The following is a 19,995-nucleotide window of genomic DNA, read 5'->3' on the forward strand; positions in this document are numbered from 1 at the left end:
GTGCACCGGCTTCTCATTGCGGTGGCTTCTCTTGTTGCGGAGCACGGGCTCTAGGCGCATGGGCTTCAGTAGTTGTGGTGCACGGGCTCAGTAGTTGTGGCGAACGGGCTTAGTTGCTCCGCGGCACGTGGGATCTTCCCGGACCAGGGCTCGAACCCGTGTCCCTGCATTGGCAGGCGGATTCTTAACCACTGAGCCACCAGGGAAGCCCCTAGCTATTATTATTAACATTTTACAGGAGTCACAGGTTTTGGTCAAGGTCACGCCAGCGGTACGTGGACAAGCCACAGCCTAGCTTCCTGCTTCTTCTCAGTCCGGTGCATCTGCCCCTTAACCTTGACATTCAAGACCTTGGCAATGACGTTTGGTGGTTGAACTGAAAGATATACATTTCTGGAAACTTTAGAGCCAGAGCAGGAAGGAAGGGCATTCTAGGGACTCCGGACGGCGGCATTCGGAGTTGCTATCCGCAAGCCCTCAGGTGACACATTAGCCCTCCTCACGCGTTAGGACTAGTTTCCTACGCTCGTGTGGCCATTCTGTGCGAGCTGGGGGCACTTGTCACGAGGAATATGTGTGTGTATATTTAGAGTCTGAGATCCCCGAAGGAGGGTCCCTGCAGGCTTGCTGAGACCTGCTCTGTACTCAGCCCTGAGCTGGGTCCAGTGGGAACTGCATGGGAAGGAAGGTCACAGCCCGAGGACCTTCAGGCCAAGTGGAGGACGTGTGTCCAAGACGAGCAATCGTTCAGGGACTCTGGGGTCATCGTGCCAACTTGGAGGTCCAGGCCTTGAGCCGGGGGTGTTCCTGGAAGTGCTGGTCCCCAGGGCAGTCGCTCTGTGGGTGCTGTCCAGGGCCCCTGCTCCTCCCCCAGGGCGCTCACCCTGACCACCCCGACTACAGGGAAACTGAGGGAGTTACTGGATTAGGAGGGACCTTGACACTGTGGTTTGGGGGGCGGGAGGGAAGAGGAGGTGAGCTGTGGGACTGGGGAGGGTCTCCTTACTGGAAATACGTACAGAACCTGTAACACGGCCGGGGTGTCTCAGGCCCTGGCGGTCGCCTTGCTCCCTCAGCGAAGACCTCCATCTTTTCAGAGCTCCGGGAACAGAACTGAAAAGAAGCTGAACGAGGAAGCAGCGAAGCACGAAGAAAAGCAGAAGTGGGAGGCTGGAGGCCTGACACTCCTCCTCGAGGGGGGACTGAAGCCTTGGGGCCAGCTGTGGCCTGGCGCTGTTGCACGCGACATCTGTGCTGGAGAGATGGCCTGGTGGTCCCAGGCCACGTGGCTGACCCCGGCTCTGCTGCTTCTCTGGGTCCCAGGTGAGGGGCTGCAGTGGGGTGGGAGGCGGGTAGCGGGAGGAGGGAGGGTGCGAGGGCGAGAGCTGCAGGAGAGGGGTCAGGAGACTCAGGATGGGACGCCCTCTGTCCACCGCATAAGACACGGAGGGGTAGGGCCGAGGGTCTGTCTCCCCTTCTGCAACCATCTGGCCTTAGATGAGCCACAGTGGGGCAAAGATGTGGGCCCGGAGGAGGGGCTTTGCAGGAGGTTTGGAGATGAATTATTGCACACCAGAGTGAGTGGCAGAGTGACCACCAAGCGCACCCAGGGACGTGTTTATTGTCAGGAGGCGCCCTGTGGTTCACGGGTCCCAGGGGGTGGAGGAAGTTTGGGGACCGGGCAGGGGCAGGCCTTGGTCTCAGGGTCATGGAGGTGAATGACTGTCCAGAGCGGCTCGAGGGGCAGGGGCCTGAGGACTAGGGGGCCGTGGTCTCCAAGGAAGGGAGATGGGACTCCCATCCCACGGGGAGAGTGGGGCAGAGCAGCTTGGGACAGAAGGGAGAGGTTTGCTCCGGGCAGAAGAAGGCGTCCTTGCACTTATTCCTCTCCTAAGCCTCCAGGAGCTTTCAGGGCTCTCCTCAGGTTGCTCCTGCAGTCTTGCTGGGTTTATTCCCGACATTTTTAATTTGGGGGTCGTTTTGCTTATAAATTGATGTTTTCTTCAATTCTATTTGCCAACTAGTTGTCGATAGGAAAGCTGTGAGTTTTTATGTATTAATTTTGAAACTGGTCATCCTCTCACCACTCATTTTTAAAAAATATTTATTTATTTGGTTGTGCTGTGTCTTAGTTGCGGCTGGTGGGCTCCTTAGTGGCGGTCACCGGCTCCTTAGTTGCGACACGCAAACTCTTAGTTGCGACACGCAAACTCTTAGTTGCGACACGCAAACTCTTAGTTGCGACATACATGTGGGATCTAGTTCCCTGATCAGGGATCAAACCTGGGCCCTCTGCATTGGGAGTGGGGAGTCTTAACTTCCCCACCAGGGAAGTCCCACCACTCATTCTTCTACTGACCCTCTAGGGTGTTCACGGGATCTGCCTGCATGGAGGGTTCGCTGTTTCTCTGGTTTCCTCTCTCATTGATCACGGGCTGGTTTGGCCAGAATGATGCCCAGGAGAGAGGCGGCAGCAGTCATGCCTGCCTTGTCCCTGACTGGGCGGGTGTCCAGAGTTTCCGTTAAGTGTAAAGAAGGCATCCCCTGTGTTCTTAAAAACAGCAGCATCAGGTGTCGTTCGCCTTTCCATTATCTATAGAGATGATGACAGGCCATGCCTTATCGCGCTCCATCGATACCGCGGGGGTCTTCTGGTTTGTTTTGGTGTGTTTATTTGTATTATTTTTACAAATTGAATGTTTGTGGCAAAACCTGCCTCAAGCAAGTCTATTGGCTCCATTTTTCCAACAGCTTTTGCCCACTACGTGTCTCTGTCACATTTTGGTAATTCTTGCAATATTTCAAACCCTCCACCAGCAAAAAAGATGACAAGTCACTGAAGGCTCAGATAATGGGGAGCATTTTTTAGCGAAGTATTTCTTAATTAAGGTAGGTACGTTGTTTTTTGGGTTTTTTTTGCGGTACGCGGGCCTCTCACTGTTGTGGCCTCTCCCGCTGCGGAGCACACGCTCCGGATGCGCAGGCTCAGCGGCCATGGCTCACGGGCGCAGCCGCTACGCGGCATGTGGGATCTTTCCGGACCGGGTCACGAACCCATGTCCCCTGCATCGGCAGGCGGACTCTCAACCACTGCGCCACCAGGGAGGCCCTGTACATTGTTTTTTTTAAGACATAATATTATTGCACACTTACTAGCCCATAGTATAGTGTAAACATAACTTTTATAAACCAAAAACTTCATGTAACTTGCTTCATTGTGATATTCACTTTACTACGGTGGTCTGGAACCAAACCTGCAATATTGTCTAAGTATGCCTGTAATTTTTTCTCCTTTGAACTATTCAAGCGGCGAATTATATTAAGATATTTGGCTGGATTTTAGTCTTGATGTATTATACGGACTTCATGATAAGAATTAGGGAGGTTTCCCTGTTTCTTTATCCTCTGCAAATGTTTAAATAAAATTGGGATTGTTTGGTCCTTGAAGGTTTTGAGAGAACTAACTTGTGAAACTGTCTGGGTTTCGCTCCTCTTTTTTTGGAAAGGAAAGAAAAAGGAACTTCTTTTTTTTTTTCTTTCCCCCCAGCTTTACTGAGGTATAATTAACAAATAAAACTTGTGTATATTTATGGTGTATAATCACGGTGATGTTTTGATACCCATATACACTGTGAAATAATTACATCACCTCACATAGTTATCATTGGGAAAGGACCCCTTGATAACACTTACCAGTATTGGTCTACATTAAAAAAAATCTTTTCTGAGCTAATACTGGTGATTTATACTTTCCTAGAAAATCACCAGTTTTGCCCAAGTTTACAAGTGTTTTTGTAGAGACTTGCAAATTACCCCGGGCTATTTTCTTTTTAATTGTGTATGCGTGTCTTCTCCTTTTTTTTTGATCTAGCTACTCACAAGAATGTCTATTTTGTTGTTTGTTTCTCCCAAAAGAAAAATCAGCTTTTCAGTGTATGTACTAGTTCCATGGTTTTTCTTTTCCTAATTCACTAACTTCTGCTCTGGCTTTACTCTTTTCTCCTGGGTCGGGTGCGTAGGCATGCGTTCCTCTCTCGACTTCTTGCTCTGGATGATTCACTCGTTTATCTGGGATCTAGTGGGATGAGACTTTGCACTCCTAAAGTAAAACATTAGGACAAAAAGGAGCATCCTGTTAGAAGAGATAGAGACAGATAGACAGACAGAGAGGGACAGACAGACAGGGAGAGAGAGATAATGAGAGACAGAGACAGAGACCCACAGAGAGACAGAGAAACAGAGACAGAAAAAAAGAGACAGTGAGAGAGACAGATGGAGAGAGAGAAGGACAGACAGAGAGACAGAGACACAGGGAGAGAAACAAAGAGAGACGGAGAGGTAGGGCAAAGGGAAGGTAGACCCTGGAGACAGATGGTTGGGTACTGTGCGTGGGGGTGATGGGGTGACCCAGACCAGGAAGGGGAGCTGAGAGCCAGGCAGAGAAAGGTGACAATTCACAGTCAGGGAGAGGCAGGGAATCGAGTCTGGATGTGGTGCCGGAGGCAGCGTCTTACGTGAAGGAAGGGCTGGGATAGACATTTATCTTTTAAGCACTTGGTATGTGTCAGTTTTACTGATTTTTGTTTCTCTAGAAAATCACACATTCATCCAGATTTACACATTTATCTGTAGAGAATTTCTGCAAAGGACCGTCTCTGATTCTTTTAATTTTCTCTGTCTCTGTGATTATTTTATCTTTTCGTGTCTTCCTTCAGCTGGACAGAGGATTATCTATTTTTATTAGATTGAATTTTCTGAAATTCATTTTTTCTTCGTCAAAAATAGTAGAATGTCCGCAATTTCGTATGGTTCAACCTAATATTATTTGCCAGGCATTTTACACCCATTATCTCATTCAACACCCCCAAATGTCATGTGAGGCTTACCGATCATCCCCACATAGCAGATTAGGCATCTGAAGCTCAGAGAGATTAAATTACTTGCCACCGGAACACACAGCAGATACGTCATAGTACCGACCAAACCCAGATTCTTCTGCTGCCCTTTCCACTTCACCGTGGCCATGGCTGCAGAGAATCTCAGGAAACGTCACACCTGTGACGGGGCTAGGAAAGGTTTCTCTGAAGGGCGTCTGCCACCCAGGCCAGGAGAGGACGTCCTGATGGGCACCCAGGAGTGGGGGGATGGGAGTTTGCAGTCAGCTTTGGACACCTGTGGACTGAGAGCTGCATGGGGTGGGAGAGGTGCTCACACCCAAGTGTTTGTTGAAGGCCTACTATGTGTCGGGCACTTGTAGACATTGAAGATATAAGAAGGAGGCCCCTGGAGTTTACATTCCAGCGTCTTCATGTGATTTAAGAACCTGAGAAAGCAAGTGAAATTAAAGAGTTCTAACTCTAGCGAAAGAGAGCAAGCCACCCCTTCCCCACCACTCTGGGGGCCTGATCACAGAATTATAGGGGTGTGAGGAGTGGTACCCAAAAGCATCAGGGAGGGGGGCGTGTCCTCGGCTTGGTGGCTAGCATTAACGTCACATGCATCGTCTTCGTCCCGCAACTCCCCTTAGCTGAGGACTCTCTGGGAAAATGGCAGACATAAAATCTTAGAAACAAAACATGAGGTGCCAAAAAAAAGAACAAACACACACTAGCTTCCCTTGAAAGTTAAGTCTACAGGAGCTGCGCAAACGGAAGTAACACCCAGGATGAAATGAAGGCTTTCATCAGTAAACTTTCTATGTATGTGAAGGATTTTTTTTTTTTTTTTTTTTTTTTTTTTGCGGTACGCGGGCCTCACTGTTGCGGCCTCTCCCGCTGCGGGCCACAGGCTCCGGACGCGCAGGCTCAGCGGCCATGGCTCACGGGCGCAGCCACTCCGCGGCATGTGGGATCCTCCCGGACCGGGGCACGAACCCACGTCCCCTCCATCGGCTGGCGGACTCTCAACCACTGCGCCACCAGGGAAGCCCGGTGTTTTTTTTAATCCACAAAGTTTACCAAGTGTATCCAGTCTTCTTTTGTGAAATATTTAGCAGCCCTTTCTTGGCCTTGGTATATATTCCCTCGGTGGGAACAGATTGCTGTGAGCGCTTCCTCAGGTTACCGAGCTGCTCAGGCCTCAGGGCGAGATGCTGTCCCTCAGGAAATGCCGGGTGCTTGCAGGCGAGCTCTTATTGTCCAGATAAGTTCGGAAGTGGGAGGTGTCTGGTTGGTGAGGGGTGGGAAGGGCAGAGGAAAGGAGATTGGGATCTGGAGGAAGGAGCTGCTGTGATCAAATCTTAGGGGTGACAGCGTGGACGGGGGAGGACTCTCTGGCTGATGGGAGGTGGCTGGCATGAGATGGGGGAACACTGGGGGTGACCCCAGCGCGCCCCTGACCCAAGCCCACCTAGTGAACAGCCAGACTCGGTTGTGTTTTCCAGGCTGTTTGTCCCTGTGGGGCCCCAGCAGAGTGACAGGCGTCGTGGGGGGATCCCTGAGCGTGGAGTGTCGGTACACGGAGCAATACAAAGACAATAGCAAATACTGGTGCAAAGCCCCATGTTTGTTACCGTGGAAGACTGTGGAGACCAAAGAGCCAGAGAGAGAAGTGGTGCGGGGCCACGTGTCCATCAGGGACCATCCTGCAAACCTCACCTTCACAGTGACCTTGGAGAGCCTCAGAGAGGACCAAGCAGGAAAGTACGAGTGTGGGATCACGGTCCCATTTTCACTTGATCCCACCGTCCAGGTTGTGGTGTCTGTGTTCCCAGGTGAGCCGTGCACACCCCTTCCCCCTGTACCAGCAACAGGGTTACCTGAAGAGTGTCAGGTCGGATTAGCCAAGGCAGAAATCTGATCAGAGACAAAACTGTGTGTGTGTGTGTGTGTGTGTGTGTGTGTGTGAGAGAGAGAGAGAGAGAGAGAGAGAGAGAGAGAGAGACACGGAGAGAGTCAGGGCGCTGGCCCCTCTCCTCAGTCTTGAGCGATGGGAAGGTGCCTGTCAGGGAAAGGGGAGGCTGAGAGAGTGAGTGTGCAAAGGAGAGAGGAGGGCGTGCTGGGGGCAGCCCCACAGAAGGTGGGGAGCTGAGTGGAGAGGGGGTGGTGGCCGGGTGCCCAGTGCAGTGGGGGTGCTAACAAGATCTGCAGTCCAAACAGCCGTCTCTGGCAGGCAGCGTGTGGCTGTGACTTGGGGTGGGGGGAGAACGAGCCTGGGAGTGGGAGTGACTGTGGGCCCTCCAGAGGACCCTGACCTCATCAGCAGGATGGAATCGGGGCTGTCGGGGACCTGTGTCCTGTTAGGAAATGCTCACTCAGCCCCGGGAGGGTCCTGGCGAGACTTTGGCTGCAGGGTCCTCCATCCTGCCCTCTTCCTGAGTGAGCATTTCGTGTGAAATCAAAGAAGGTATTGGCGAGTGGTGGGAGAGTCAGAGAGCATTCCCTGGGTCTAATTTGCATTTCTGCACCAGCATCAGTGCCAACCCACCCTACTGCTGTGGCCAAGACCTCGACAATCACAATCAGTATTTCAACAATGTCATTCACCGCCCTGGCCATGGCGAGTCCCACCTACAGCGCCAGCAACGAGGAGGAAGCCATGCAGGGGTGGGGGTAAGGCACCTGAGTCCCCATGTCTTGGAGGTGGGCTTCCTCTTGTCCATTTGGGGCCGGGAGCCCCATCCCTTTGGCTGGGGACCTCTGGCTCTCTTTGCATCCAGCCTGCATCTCCTAGCTTGGGTTGTAGGGGTCAGGGTGAACCTGCCTTGGGCTCTGAGAGAGGGCTCAGGCCGAGCAGAAGCTGGGGGGTGGCTGGAGGGAAAGTACATTTTTTTTTTTTTTTTTTTTTTTTGCGGTACGCGGGCCTCTCACTGTTGTGGCCTCTCCCGTTGCGGAGCACAGGCTCCGGACGCGCAGGCTCAGCGGCCATGGCTCACGGGCCAAGCCGCTCCGCGGCATGTGGGATCCTCCCGGACCGGGGCACGAACCCATGTCCCCTGCAACGGCAGGCGGACTCCCAACCACTGCGCCACCAGGGAAGCCCGGAAAGTAAATTTAATGAGAGCTGATGATATCCTACCAGGCACGTACTGAATGCCTCACATGAATGTTCTCATTTGTTACTCACAGCCTTTACCATTATTACCTCATTGTACAGACCAGTAAACCAAGGCTCTGAGAGGTTAAGTGATTGGCTGGGTCCTGCAGCCACAGAGGCAGGCTAGGCTCCCAAGCCAAGTTTGTGAGATTCCAAAGTCTTAGATTCTTTCTTCTAAATTCGTGATTCTCGATCCTTTTTTTTGGTGGGGGGGCCAAAAACCCCAGGAGAATCTGACAACATTTATAGAATCTCTCCCCAGAAAATACATACTGTCAGAAACCATTTCTGGGGTTCACAGACTCTCTATTCTGACACCACCTGGTGCCCTGCAAGGTGATTCCAGCACTGACCACATGGAATTAGCACAGACCCCAGCGTCCCATGACACTCCTTAGGCTCAGTGCCATAAGACGGCCTGACCTCAGAAATGCCGGAGCACTTTGGGGATTCCCCAGGTCATCACATTTCTGATCAATTGGATACAAATTTGGGGGTCCCCATGGGAAGTGCTGTACTTACAGTTTTATCATAAAGGATAAATGTCAGGACCAGCCAATGGAGAGACACCCAGGGCGAGGTCTGGGAGGATCCTGAATGCCGAGTTTCCGTGCCCTTTCCCAGTGGAGTCAGGGGGCATCACCCTCCCAGGACACTGATGTGTTCACCAGCCAGGAAGTTCCTCCGAGCCTTAGTGTTCATCGTTTTTGTTTGGGTTTCATGACACAGGCCTGACTGATTGAATCATTTTCCACATGACTGACCTCAATCCCCAGCCCCCCTTCACTTCCCTGAAGGTCAGGCTGGCTCCGAGCCCCACATCTCTGATTACGTGGTGACCAGCTTCCATCCTGGGTCATGCCATCTCTCAGCAAGAACTCAGGCAGATCTAAGGGGCTCGTGAATAACAAACGTACTCCTGTTACTAGGAAAATCCCAAGGATTTAGAGTCTTCCTTCCAGGAGCCAGGGGCAAAGGCCAGTCAGGTTCTTTATTACATGACACCCCCAAGGCCCCTCCACTGGCTTCCTGACAACCCAAGTGACAATCCTAATAATAGGCGAGGTGAAATTCAGCCCCCAAATATGCCACTTCCAGAAGGTGGCTCTGCAGATGCACGCCTGGGGGACAGAGCTGGGTTTTGTATGGCTGAAGCCTATGCAATTTACAGGGGGCGGGGAAGTGCATCTTTAAGAAAAAGACTAGAACATTACGGATGCAAACTAGGCATTAAAGAAGGGGCCCGAGCAAGTGAGGGACCAGAAACCCCAAGTTATGTCAGCATCCCAGGAACTCAGCTGCTGCTTGGCCAAGTGTGAAATGGTATAGTTACAAGGTGAGTTTTTGCAGCCGTGTTTGTAATTGCAATAGACTGGGAGAAATGCCCATAGAGAGGGAAGAGTTAAATAATTTATGGTCCGTCCATGCAATGGAATACTATGCAGGTGTAAAAAAAACAAAACAAAACAAACACCCTGAAGGACTTCTTCATGTACTGACATGGAAAGCTCTCCAAGATGCATTGTTAAGTAAAAAAAACTAGTGTTTATACCCTGCCTCTTTTGTGTGAAAAAAGGACATATATAAAAATAATGTACATTCGTATTTTCTTGTATCTGAATAAAGGGCCTCTGGAAGGTTCTTAGGTATACCGTGTGTGTGTGGGGGGGATTTAGGTAGATGGGGGATGTGTAGAAAGGAGACCTTATACCATCTACATTTTTTCAATGGGACCTTATCTATCTATTGAACAAGAGAGGGAAGGCGTGATGCCCACCTCACCCTCTCTCCCCTCAGGCTGCAAGTGCTGCTGGCCTTGTTGGCACTTCTGCTGCTTCTGTTGGGGGGCATCTCACTGCTGGCCTGGAGAATGGTTCAGAGACGGATCAAATGTGAGTGAGTTCCTTATACCTGCCGCCCCGGGGTAGGCAGGCCCCGCCCACAGCCTCTGGTCTCTGAGGCTCTGTGTCCTGGTTCCCAGAATGGTCCTCAGATGCATCCCCTGAGACCACATATCCCGGGTGACCCTAGAGGGCAGACCCCAGAGGCGGTGTCCTGGCAGATCCAGGCTGTGGGAGACGGCTCCCCGAAAAGAGGCGTTTCCCACAGCGGAGCCTGGGGTGGGTGCTTGTGAAGCAGGGTCCCTCTTCTGTCTAAACCTTCTGTGACCTCCCACACTCTCCAAAGTCCAGGTCCCCATAGGACACTGAAGGCCCTCTGCAACCTGCCCATCCTTACACTCTGGAAGGCAGCTGTTTCCCAACTTCTTCTGCGTTTGCTCTGGGCGCCTGGGGTGCCCCCCTGCCTCTCTGTGGCTCACTCCTGCTGGGTCCTAAGCACTGCTCTCAGATTTCCTTTCCTCTGGGACTTTTCTTGGCCCCCCAAGAACAGCTTAGGGGCCCTTTCCGGGTGGACCTCAGTTCTTCCACCACGATAGCCCTTTTCACATCAGATTGTCACACCTGCTTCCATGCCTGCCTGCCCACCAGCCCGTGCGACTCCTTAAGATCAGGGACCCTGACTCAAGAAAGTACAGTATTTGTTGAATGAATGTATTATTTAATATCGTCATGTTGGGCACCCCAGGAAGCTCCAGGCATCTTGTGGTCCAGTCACTCTTCTCTGAGCTCAGATTAAAAGAGAGAACGTAGGGGGCACCCAGCATCCTGTCCAGTGCTCAGTAAGTAGGTGCTCAATAAACAGCTGAGCAAATTTAAATAAACAGAAGAACAGAGGAACCAGTGAAGCTGTGCTCTTGTTGCTGGCTGGAGGCCCAACTGCCACCTGGAGGACAGCCAGTTTCTGCCTGAGACGGAATGTGAGCCTTAAGTTTGCTTACTGTGTTGAGAGTTCTTGACTCCATGCGCACAGGGTTCTGGGGGGATGTTCGTGCATAGTTACCGATGCTGAGCCTTTCAAGCTTGCTCTGCTCCATAGCTGCAGTGCTAACTGGGAGTTGGTACTTTCTGGGGGCCGGGTGGAGGGGACCCTGCATTACTCTCTCACCTCCAGCATCCCTGTGGGGTTCAGCCTCTCCCCCCAGCACAGCTCAGGCCTTTAGGAGAGAAATCAGCGGATGGAAAGAAAACCACTTCCTCTTCCCCATCTGCTGCTCGCATATCATTTTTGGGAACCCTCCCCCTAAACTTCAACCCATACTGCTTACCACATGGGGATTTTCCCAGCCTGGATTGCCTCAGATCTGTGGGTCCCAGCCATCTCCACGGTGCCCTTTCACCTAAAAAGCACCGCCCCGCCCCCCCCCCCCCCCCCCCCGCTTAAAAAAGGGATGTGTGATCACTGTAGAAAACTGGAAAAGTAAGTAAAGCACAAAGAAGGAAATAAATTCACCCTAATAAATAAAAATGGAAGCTCGCACCACCTAGAGAAAACCAACCACGGGCATTTGAGTCACGTCCTTGCAGTCCCTTTTGCACATCTGACTTCTTAAAATGTTTGCATCATACTGTAATTCCACTTTTAAACTTTAACATATTGTATGATTTTCCCTGCTAACAATGTTCTTCCGAAAATCCCTGACTCAGAGTTGACTTGTGCGGGTGGATCACACCTTGTTACGTGATCTTTGTTTAACAGGAGAAAGGTTTTCTGTTCAAGTAGCCTGACTGTCCCTCCCCTGCTTTGCGTCTCAGCTCCTGTCTCCTGGCTGCATCTGGGGTTGTCTACCCAGTGTCCTTGCCCCTCCCGCCTCAGCCTGATGCCTGCCCTACCGCCCACTCATGGTTTTTCCCCTCAGCCCACTCTTGTTCATTCAGTCATTCACTCACACAGCAAAGCTGTCCCGAGCACCTGTTGTGCACGAGGGCCTGTACAGGGCTCTTGGGGACACTGTCATGACCAGGGTAGACTGGCTCTACCTTCAGGGTGCTTCCCGTCCAGCTGGCTGCCACCCAACTCTTTCAATGCCAACTTCCCTCCCCCGGAATGGACTCCCATCCCTTCCTCACCAGCCCCCTTCCTCCTTATCATCAAATCACCCATCTCAGCTGAAGGGACGGAGGGTAGTGGGGCACCCGCCTGCAGCATTTGGAACAAAATGTGTTCATATCTCAGAGCCCCTGGTTGCATGTTCTGCTGAGTCAATTGATGGGGCTTAGCAAACACTTCTGTCATACGTGCCCTTGTGTCTCCTGAAGGTGGGTATCTCACCTTTGACTTTGGGGCTCCCTCCCTGAGGCTGGACAGTGTCTCCCCGCAGCGTTCAGTGGACTGGGCTCTGGAGTTGCCTGGCGGTGCACCTAGACCTATAGGGCATTCTGGCTGTGTGTGCATCACCTGTCCCCATCGGCTCCTGGGGCTCCAGGTTGAAAGGGCCAGGGGTGCACAGAGTTTTGCTCGGAGGCAGGACACCTGCAGAGCCACGCTGCAGGAGCCAGAGACAAAAGGTTGTGTGACCTGAGCTGCGATCCCTCAGAGCTGACAGGGCCTCGTGTCTGGGAGGGACGGGCGCCCAGGCCAGGGGTCAGAGCAGATGACCCTTGTGACTTTGTATAGTTTGATGTGGCTCTAGGTCTCCACAAGAACACTGCCTTTTTCCGTGGCGGAGCACAGGCTCCGGACGTGCAGGCTCAGCAGCCATGGCTCACGGGCCCAGCCGCTCCGCGGCATGTGGGATCCTCCCGGACCGGGGCAAGAAACCCGCGTCCCCTACATCGGCAGGCGGACTCTCAACCTCTGCGCCACCAGGGAAGCCCAAGGACACTGCCTTTTATTTTATTATTTTATTTAAACAAATTTAGGGCTTTGTTAAAACACAGAGAGCTGGACTTCATCCTCAACGTTGATAATTTAGTACATCAGCAGTGGGGCCTGCAGATCTGCATTTTTTTAAATTGCGGTAAAAATATACGTACCATATTTTTTTTTTTTTTTTGGCTGAGTTGGGTATTCGTTGCTGTGCGCGGGCTTTCTCTCGTTGCGGTGAACCGGGGCTACTCTTCTTTGCGGTGCGCCAGCTTCTCACTGCGGTGGCTTCTCTTGCTGCGGAGCACGGGCTCTAGGTGTGCGGGCTTCATTAGTTTGGCTCACGGGCTCTAGTGCGCAGGCTCAGTAGTTGTGGTGCACGGGCTTAGTTGCTCCGCGGCATGTGGGATCTTCCCCGACCAGGGCTCGAACCCAGTCCCCTGCATTGGCAGGTGGATTCTTAACCACTGCATCACCAGGGAAGCCCCCTACCATAAATTTTGCCATCTTAACCATTTCTAAGTTTACAGTTCAGCAGTGTTATGTCTATTTACATTGTTGCAAAAGAGACTTCTAGAACTTTTTCATCATACAGACACATCCTTTTAAATGAGTGTCCTTCCTTTCTTGTCTCTCCTACCTGGGAACTTTTTTTGTTTGTTTTTGGCCATGCTACGCAGCGTGCGGGATCTTAGTTCCCTAACCGGGGATCGAACCCATGTCACCTGCATTGGAAGCGTGGAGTCCTAACCAGGGGACTGCAGGGGAAGTCCCTGGGGAACATTTTTATGCGTGACTGTTTGGAGAACTACCTTTGTTTGGCCCCTCTCCCCAAGCTGGATCCTTCCTGCTCATTTGTTTATTCATTCATGTCCTCATTGACTAATTCACCCATTCAACAAACTCTTGAGTTCCTACCATGCTACCGGCCTGAAGCAATAGGTCCCCAGGGCTGAAGTCTCTAGGGAAAGGCCTTCCTCCGGTTGGACCGTAGGGATCCCCATCGCTGCCTTGCGCTGGGATTCGACCTCCTTTCTCTTCTCTTGTCTCTTTAGCTGGTGAGAACCCAGAGCCTCCCCAGAACCCCAGTCAGGTAAGAAAGGCTACTGCAGGAGGAGTGTCTGGGTAGCTGCGGGGAGCACAGAGGATGTTGGGGGCCTGAACTGTCCCATCAGCCAGTGGAGGTCTGTGTGGATCACACGTGGGTGGAGCGAGGTGCTCACCCCGAACGGGAAGAACAACGCCTGGGAGATCTGGTCATTGGGTCATCATGAACTCTAGCCAGTCTCTTCCCACCCCAGGGGAAAGTGGAGTGAGGGAGGGTCCTCCCAGCCCAGCTATTGACCTGACCATTCAAATTCTGCCCTGAGAGGACCAGCGTGTGGGAAGGGGGAGGCCGAGTGGGAAGACTGGGACGCTCAGAGCAGAGAGGGAAAGGGGAGATGATTGCAGAGAAGGAGGGACAGAAGGCCCTCTGGGCTGGACCATGCAGGGGCTCTGTGGACACCCACCAAGCCCTCACACCTCCTGCCCACCCTAGGCTGCTGAGCTGATTGAACCCTGCTATGAGAATCTAGAGCTGCCGATGTGGCCCCTTCTGGAACAGCCCGTGCAACCCACACAGGAGGAGGTGGAATACAGCAACTTGGTGAGTGCAAGGGCCCAGCTCCTGTCACAGGGACCCCGGGCTATGATAGAGGCATCACCTAGTGGGGTGGCAGCAAGCAGAGAGGGGAGTGAGGGGATCCACACTGTTTCTCTAGGACAAGGACACGTAGAACACGGGGCAAGTGTAGATTTTGCCAAAGGTGGTTGTCCTTGTAGCTGGGGGTGAGGGGGTGGGGTGGGAGATGAAGGAGCTATTGAAATGGCCGGGGATAATCAATATTCAATAAAGTACAGCATTTATCAGGCACGGACCGTGTACCATACACCCAATGTCAAAGACTGCGATTTCTCACTGCTTTGGTCCTATGATCTCTTTGGGATGAACTCTGCTTTTCAGATTTTTATCAATGACCCCCTGTGGGCCAACCCACAGCCATTGTAAAGTAGAATAATGGAAGAGGTTGCCTCCCAACCCCACCCAGCCCAGGGTCCTAAGCCACCCATTAGTGGAACAGTTTAGGCAGAGCCTGAGGGATCGGTTGTTAGAGAAGATGAGGGGGAGATTTAAGCATCAGACACGTGGCCCTGAGACTAACAACATCCTTGTTTTTCTAACTTGGTGACTAATGACCTCAAAGTAGACCCCAGGGAATCCCCCGGCTCTGAGGCCTGGGACTTTGTGCTGTGTCTTGACCAGGTCGGGTGGAGCAGGTGGGTGGACAGGATCTTGGAGACCAGCCTTGCAAGAGAAAGAGGCCAGGACAGTGGGGGAGGGTGGAGCCACCGTCCCCCAGTGGAACCTCTCTAAGGCCCTAAGCTGGGGGTTCCTGCTTCTCCTGCCTCTCCTGAGCCTCTGGTCTCTGTCTCTGCAGGGGTTCCCCAGGGAAAACCTTCACTACACCTCAGTGGTATTTGATTCCCGAAGCCAGGATTCTAAGACGGACAGAATTCCCTCCCAGAAGCCCCAGACGCAGGAGCCAGTGTACAGCGTGGTTAAGAAGACATAAGCTTGTGTCTCCAGCCTTGCCAACTGGAGGGCTGTGTGGGTCACAGGAGGCCCAGGGCTCAGCCCCCACCCACGTCTGCCTCCACCTGCTCCCCTTGATGGTGACCGACAAGGCAGCTGGGCTCCCCAGGACTGTCCCTCTTGTGCCATCAGCCAGGCTGGCTTCATTGAGGATGACCAGGAATGGGGCTCTGGATGGACCTGTGGGAAACCTTCCATCCTACTGGCTCTCAATGCATCCTTCCTGTCTTAGCTCTGTGTGTGGACGGCAGGAGGTCAGCCCCATGTGACTCCAGGAAAAGATGTGGCTCATGTAGGGTGGTACCTTCGAATAGCTTTGTAAATCGCAGCCCCATGGAAATGTCTGGGATTGCTGGGGAGTGGGGAGAACTGATGCAGAGCCAGAAGCATATAAAGGCGCTGCAGGCTGGGTCCCCCTCATCTTACAGACAAGGAGACTAAGACCCAGAGAGAAGAGAGTCTTGCCCGTGGCTCCTGAACTAGCGGCACGTTTCTCTGGACTCTTAGGTTTACTGTTAATATAAGAGATATTAATAAAGTTTAAAGTATCTTAAGAGAGAAGAAAAATTTAGAAGAAAAATCCTTTCTTTTGAAGGCTGAATAATATTCCATTTATATATATATCACATTATGCTTATCCATTCATCTGTCAGTAGATACTTGGGGTGCTTCCACGGTTTAGCTCTCGTGAAAAATGCTGTTATGAACATGGTGTACGAGTATCTCTTCGAGACCCTGCTTTCAGTTCTTTGGGGTATATACCCAGAAGTGAAATTGCTAAATCATATGATAATCTATTTTTAATTTCTGAGGAACTGCAATACTGTTATCTGCCGCAGATGTACCGTCTTACATTCTCACCAACAGTGCACAAGGGTTTCCAATTTCTCCACATCCTTTTCAACACTTGGTTTTTATTCCTGTTTTTGGTTTGTTTGTTTTTTTAATAGTAGCTATCCTAATGGATGTGAGGTGGTATCTCATTGCAATTTTGATTTGCATTTCCCAAGTGATTAATGATGTTGAGCACTTTTCATGTGCTTATTGGCCATTTGTATATCTTCTTTGAAGACATGTCTATTCAAGCCTTTTGCCCATTTTCAAATTGATTTTTTTGTAGTTGTTGAGTTTTTGTTGTCTGTGTATCCTGGATGTTAATCCTTGTCAGATACATGATTTGCAAATATTTTCTCTCATTCTGTAGGTTGCCTTTTTACTCTGTTGATAGTGTCTTTAGAACACAAAACTTTTAAATTTTCATGAAGTCCAATTTGTCCATTTTTTCTTTTGTTGCCTGTGCTTTTTGGGTCATATTCAAGAAATCATTGCCACAGCCATGGTTGTGAAGATTTTGTCACACATTTTCTCCTAAGAGTTTAATGGTTTTAGGTCTGACATTGAGGTCTTTGATCATTTTGAGTTAATTTTGTATATGCTGTTACGTAAGGGACCAACTTAATTCTTTTGATTTTTTTTTTGCGGTACGCGGGCCTCTCACTGTTGTGGCCTCTCCCGCTGCGGAGCACAGGCTCCAGATGCGCAGGCTCAGCGGCCGTGGCTCACAGGCCCAGCCGCTCTGCAGCATGTGGGATCTTCCCGGACCGGGGCACGAACCCGCGTCCCCTGCATCGGCAGGTGGACTCTCAACCACTGCGCCACCAGGGAAGTCCCAACTTAATTCTTTTGCATGTAGATATCCAGTTTTTTCAACACCATTTGTTGAAAAGACTGTCCTTTCTCCATTGAATGGTCTTGACCCCCAAGTCAAAAATCATTTGACTATATATGTGAGGGTTTATTTCTGGACTCTATTTTATTCCATTGGTCTATGTGTTTGACTTTATGCCAGGATCACTCTCTCTTTTTGAAAATCTATTTATTTATTTATTTATTTTTTGCTGCATTGTGTCTTCGTTGCTGTGCACAGGCTTTCTCTAGTTACAGCGAGTGGGGGCTACTCTTTGCTGCGGTGCGTGGGCTTCCCATTGCAGTGGCTTCTTTCGTTGTGGAGCACGGGCTCTAGGTGCACGGGCTTCAGTAGTTGTGGCACGTGGGCTCAGTAGTTGTGGCTCGCGGGCCCTAGAGCACAGGCTCAGTAGTTGTGGCACACGGGCTTAGTTGCTCTGCGGCATGTGGGATCTTCCCAGACCAGGGCTCGAACCCGTGTTGCCTGCATTGGCAGGCGGATTCTTAACCACTGCACCACCAGGGAGGTCCCCAGGATCACTCTCTTTTAGTTACTGTGGCTTTACAGTGAGTTTGAAACCAGGAAGTGTGAGTCTTTTAATGTTGTTCTTCGTTTTCAAGATTGTATTGGTTATTGGAGGTCCCATGAGATTCCATATTAATTTTAGGATGGGTTTTTCTATTTCTGCAAAAAATGTCATTTTTTTCCGATAGGAATTTCGATAGGAATTGCATTGACTCTATAGATCACCTTAGGTAGTATTTTCATCTTAACAACGTTAAGTCTTCCAATCCATGAACATAGGATGTGTTTTCATTTATTTACGTCTTCTTTAATTTCTTTCAGCAATGTTTTGTAGTTTTCATTGTACAAGTCTTTCACCTCCTTGCTTAAGTTAATTCCCAAGTGTTTTGTTCTTTTTGATGCTATTGTCAATGGAATTGTTTTCATATTTTCCCTTTCAGATTGTTAACTGATAATGTACAGAAATGCAACTGATTTTTGTGTGTTGATTTTGTACCCTGCTACTTTGCCAAATTCATTCATTCATTCTAACAGGGTTTTTTTTTGTGGAATCTTTTTGGGTTTTCTACATATAAGATCATATCATCAGCAAACAGATAATTTTACTTCTTTCTTCCCAATTTGGATGCCTTCTATTTCTTTTTCTTGCATAATTGCTCTGGCTGGGATTTCCAGCACCATGTTGAATAGAAGAAGCCAAGTGGGCATCCTTAGCTTCTTCTTAATCTTAGAGGAAAAGCCGTCATTCTTTCACAGTTGAGTATGATGTCCACTGTGGGTTTTCTATATATGGCTTTTATAACGTTGAAGTAGTTTCCTTCTATTCCTAGTTTGTTGAGTGTCTTTATCATAAAAGGATGTTGAATTTTGCTAAATGCTTTTTCTGCATCAATTGAAATGATCACACGGGCTTTTCCCTTCACTGTGTTAATATAGTGTACTACATTGATCAATTTTTATGTTGAATCATCCTTGCATTCCAGGAATAAATCTCACTTGGTCATGGTGTATAATTCTTTCAGTATTTTGCTGAATTCTGTTTGTTAGTATTTTGTTGAGGATTTTTGCATCAGTGTTCATAAGGGAAATTGGTCTTTAGTTTTCTTTTCTTATAGTGTCTGGCTTTGATATCAGAGCGATACTGGCCTCATATAGTGATTCTGGAAGAGTTCCTTTTTTTTCTGTTTTTTTGGAAGAGTTTAAGAAGGACTGGTATTAGCGCCTCTTTAAATGTTTGGTGGAATTCACCTGGGAATCCATCTGGTTCTGGGCTTTTCTTTGTGGGGAGGTTTTTGATTACTGATTCAGTCTCCTTATTTTGTTATTAGTCTGTTCAGGCTTTCTATTTCTTCTTGATTCAATCTTGGTAAGTTCTAGAAATTTGCCCATTTTATCTAGGCTATCCAGTTTGTTGGTGTACAGTTGTTCGTAGTACTCTCATAAACGTTTTTGTTTCTGTGGAATTGGTAGAGATGTCCCCACTTTCCTTTCGAATTTTGGTAATTTCAGTCTTCTGTTTTTCTAGTCCATCTAGGGAAAGTTTTGTTGATTTTGTTGATCTTTCAAAGAACAAACTTTTGGTTTCCTTGATTTTCTCTCTTTTCCTCTATTCTCTATTTTGTTTAGCTCTGCTCTAATATTTATTATTTCCATCCTTCTGCTAGTTTTGGGTTTATCCTTCTTTTTCCAGTTCCTAAAGTTGTAAAGTTAGGTTTTTTATTTGAGATCTTTGCCCCCCCCCCCCCCCCCCCGTTAATGTAAGCATTTAAATTTCCCACTTAGCACTGCTTTTGTTGTGCCCCATAAGTTTTGGTAGGTTGTGTTTATGTTTTCATTTATCTTTAAGTGTTTTCTAATTCCATTTATGATTTCTTCTTTGATCCATTGGTTGTGTAAGAGTGCGCTGTTTAGTTTCCACAAGTTTGTGAATTTTCCAGTTTTACTTTTTTTCCCTTTTCAAGTGTTTATTGAAAGATAAATAAACTGGTTGGTTATGTGTCAGTGTCAATTAGTTTTTTGAATTCTGTCTCATAATACTGTGTAATCTCTTATAAGAAAAAAAATTTTTTTGAGCATTAAGTAATGCCCTTGCAGTATGAATTGGGCCAACCATCAGATGTGGCTCCTCTCCTGTCTCAATATGAATAAAATGCAGTTAAAAAACAATGAAGAGGGACTTCCCTGGTGGCGCAGTGGGTAAGACTCCGCGCTCCCAATGCAGGGGGCCTGGGTTCGATCCCTGGCCAGGGAACTAGATCCCGTGTGTGTACTGCAAATAAAAGTTTAAAAAAAAAAAAAAACAATGAAGAGAATCCAGTTTAACATTTGTTATTTATTTCTAATTTCATCCTGTTGTTATTTATTTCTAATTTCATCCTGTTGTGGTCAGAGAAGAAACTTTGTGTATCTA

General features: G+C 49.4%; 1 protein-coding gene across 2 annotated transcripts; it reads left to right on the top strand.

Moving 5' to 3' along the window:
• Positions 1-1,155: 1,155 nt before the first annotated feature.
• On the top strand, positions 1,156-19,569 carry LOC101284842 (CMRF35-like molecule 8). Of its 2 annotated transcripts, XM_004275440.4 has the most exons (7): positions 1,156-1,323; positions 6,383-6,712; positions 7,409-7,550; positions 9,832-9,926; positions 13,794-13,831; positions 14,279-14,386; positions 15,219-19,569. In XM_004275440.4, exons 1-7 carry the CDS (start codon positions 1,263-1,265, stop codon positions 15,351-15,353), a joined length of 909 nt encoding a protein of 302 aa, XP_004275488.1. In that variant the 5' UTR covers positions 1,156-1,262; the 3' UTR covers positions 15,354-19,569. The 2 variants fall into 2 exon arrangements, with proteins under 2 accessions (XP_004275488.1, XP_033294316.1); XM_033438425.2 differs by lacking the exon at positions 1,156-1,323 and having other exon boundaries at positions 4,499-6,712.
• Positions 19,570-19,995: the final 426 nt, after the last annotated feature.

This window comes from Orcinus orca, chromosome 19 (assembly GCF_937001465.1).
Source record: "Orcinus orca chromosome 19, mOrcOrc1.1, whole genome shotgun sequence".
NCBI classification, from domain to species: domain Eukaryota; kingdom Metazoa; phylum Chordata; class Mammalia; order Artiodactyla; family Delphinidae; genus Orcinus; species Orcinus orca.

Excerpts from the sequence above, each read along its gene's own strand:
- LOC101284842 (XM_033438425.2), top strand. The coding sequence starts at position 6,295 with ATGAGATGGGGGAACACTGGGGGTGACCCCAGCGCGCCCCTGACCCAA. Across the intron at positions 6,713-7,408 it reads TGTGGTGTCTGTGTTCCCAG|CATCAGTGCCAACCCACCCT; the intron begins GTGAGCCGTGCA and ends TTTCTGCACCAG. Across the intron at positions 14,387-15,218 it reads AGGTGGAATACAGCAACTTG|GGGTTCCCCAGGGAAAACCT; the intron begins GTGAGTGCAAGG and ends CTGTCTCTGCAG.